The sequence below is a fragment of the Lycium barbarum genome, chromosome 2 (assembly GCF_019175385.1).
Source record: "Lycium barbarum isolate Lr01 chromosome 2, ASM1917538v2, whole genome shotgun sequence".
NCBI classification, from domain to species: domain Eukaryota; kingdom Viridiplantae; phylum Streptophyta; class Magnoliopsida; order Solanales; family Solanaceae; genus Lycium; species Lycium barbarum.
In genome coordinates, this window is record NC_083338.1 from 116622703 (window position 1) to 116625138 (window position 2436).

The 2436-nt window shown below is 31.9% G+C and overlaps 1 protein-coding gene across 1 annotated transcript; it reads left to right on the forward strand.

Annotated features, from left to right (window-relative positions):
* The first annotated feature begins 1776 nt into the window (after positions 1-1776).
* Positions 1777-2142, forward strand: LOC132628778 (rapid alkalinization factor-like). Its single transcript, XM_060344545.1, has one exon. It carries the CDS (start codon positions 1777-1779, stop codon positions 2140-2142), a length of 366 nt encoding a protein of 121 aa, XP_060200528.1.
* The last annotated feature ends 294 nt before the right edge of the window (positions 2143-2436 follow it).

Genomic DNA, 2436 nt, shown 5'->3' on the forward strand with positions numbered 1-2436 from the left:
TTCAGTGGGTTCAAACTCTTACAGTCAAGTTAATAAGATGTTTTGAGAAATAAATGAAAAATGCAAATATTAAAACGCTCATTTTCCATCTTCCTCCTTATGTTTCTAATATAAGCGTCTGTTATTCAAAATTTATTGATTCGACTAATCAGCCTACATTTTCCATCTTCTTTTATTAACTTGTGCCTTCTGTGTGTATGGCATAATTTTTAAAGCTGTTATTTGATTCAAATACTTGTTTGGGCAGTTAATTGGGTGTAGAGAGATGGAAATGCCTAACTTACAAGTTGTATCCGGAGAGATAAGGCACTAGAGAGATGGTAAATTCAGTTTATAAGCTCGTCAAATCAATTTATAAGTATATTTTTTGTTTATTTACGCGTTTGACAAACATAAAAGATGTTTATAAGTCAAAATCAAACAAAAATTATAAGTTAATTGTTCCAATTTATGAATTTTCAGCTTATAATTAAATACTTTTTATATACAACTCGCAACCAATAAACAGTCTGTCTTTTACAAGAAAGAATGAAAGTACGGATGAGTAGACATCAAATAGTATAAAATTATCGCTGTACATTCTCCATTTTAACTAGTAGTCCTAGCTATGCGCTCTACTATGTGGTTTGATCGATTCTTTTACTATTTTACCCTAATATCTTTTGTCACCCAAATAATTCTTTCTATAACAAAACTTCTAACTCTATCTTCATTTCGCTTTTGCTATCTGTCATTTTTCACATAAAAATACATTTAAATTTATAATTTGTGTAAATCAGTTCAAAGACATTTTAGCCATTTAAATAGGAAAAGTGTTAAAATCATCACTTTTACCAAAAACATCTATTTATTAGTATCAATTTTAACATATTTATCCAAACACACAATTGCTAAATGCTAACTTAAAAAGTCAGTTTCAGGAGCTGAAAGTGTCTGTCGACACTATATTCTTATCATGCTTTTAATCAGCTAATACAAACAGATTTTATGTCCCTTGCTTCATGACCATATATTGAGGATTTCAATTGTACCTAGGTAAAGGGTCAAGTCCTAAACCCCTCCACCGTAATGGTGGTCTTTCGTAAAGAAAACAGGCTAATATAAAAAGTACATTTTTCACGGTTCAGTTTCCGTAATACATTTTTCTGTTAGACTATCTTTATAAAAATGATATATTTTTATATTTAGAAATAATTTAACATAAAACTTTTCATTTTATCCTTAATAAAATAATTTACAATCATATATATATCTATGATTTATTTTAGATCACAAATTTCAAATTTTTTTATTTATTTCTTAAATTTTGTATCTAGTTAAATTATATCATTGTTTTTTCACAACTCATACAGTTAGTGGTTTATTGGAATTTTTTATTAGAAGAATTACGAGAATATCTGTGTTGCATCTATGTGACTATGTTATTTGAAATGTTGACTACATAGGAAGAATCTAGATTAACGAAAAAACAAAGGAAAAAAATAAACTCCTCAGGTTTATAGCTGTCCTTCATACTATCATAACTTCCATTATCATCATCATTATATTCCTCCTAACCTAAATTTGTTTTTGCATTTTTAAACAAGCAAAATGACAAAAATCACATGGCACTCCCGTTATTATTCCACATCTAAAAGGTCCTTTTCTTAAATCCTTATACCCCCTCTTATAAATCTCCCCCACTCCTTTACTCCTCTCTTTCAAGTCTGTGCTTCTTTATTTTCCCCCAAACTTTCCCAGAAAATTCCTAATTTTTCTCAAGAAAATTCACAAAAAATGGCGAAAGTGAAATCTTTCTCCGTTTTATTGATCTCTTTGATTTTCCTTGTCGTGACGACGGTCGTAAGTGCAGCTAGTGTGGCCCACGAGATGGGGTTTTTCCCAATGACAATGTCTTCAACACCGATCTGTGATGGTTCGATAGGGGAGTGTTTGGCTGATGATTCGGAAGAGTTTTCGATGGATTCCGAGAGCAACAGGCGCATGTTAGCATACCGTAGGAGATACATTAGCTATGGTGCGCTCAGTAGGAACAGAGTTCCATGTTCAAGGAGAGGTGCTTCTTACTACAATTGCCGACCTGGAGCTCAGGCTAACCCTTACCGACGTGGATGCAGTGCCATCACTCGCTGCCGTCGTTGAAAAGTTAAACAGTAAATCTGTCTATATTTACTGTATTTATTTTTACACGTTGCACTGCCATCACGCTCGAGTAAAACAGTAAATCTGTTTATCTTTACTGTATTTATTTTACATGATGCACTGCCATCATCACGCGCTGCTGTAGTTGAAAACAGTAAATTGCTATATTTACTGTATTTATTTTTACATTTTTTTTACGCGGACTGGTAAAAATGTTAAAATTCTTTGTTGAGGTTTGGAGTAATGCTTTTATATTTGTGTGATCTATTATCGAGGATGGTTGATGGTATAAAA

Bases quoted from the DNA above. Each gene is read 5' to 3' on its own strand.
- LOC132628778 (XM_060344545.1), top strand. From the start codon at position 1,777: ATGGCGAAAGTGAAATCTTTCTCCGTTTTATTGATCTCTTTGATTTTC.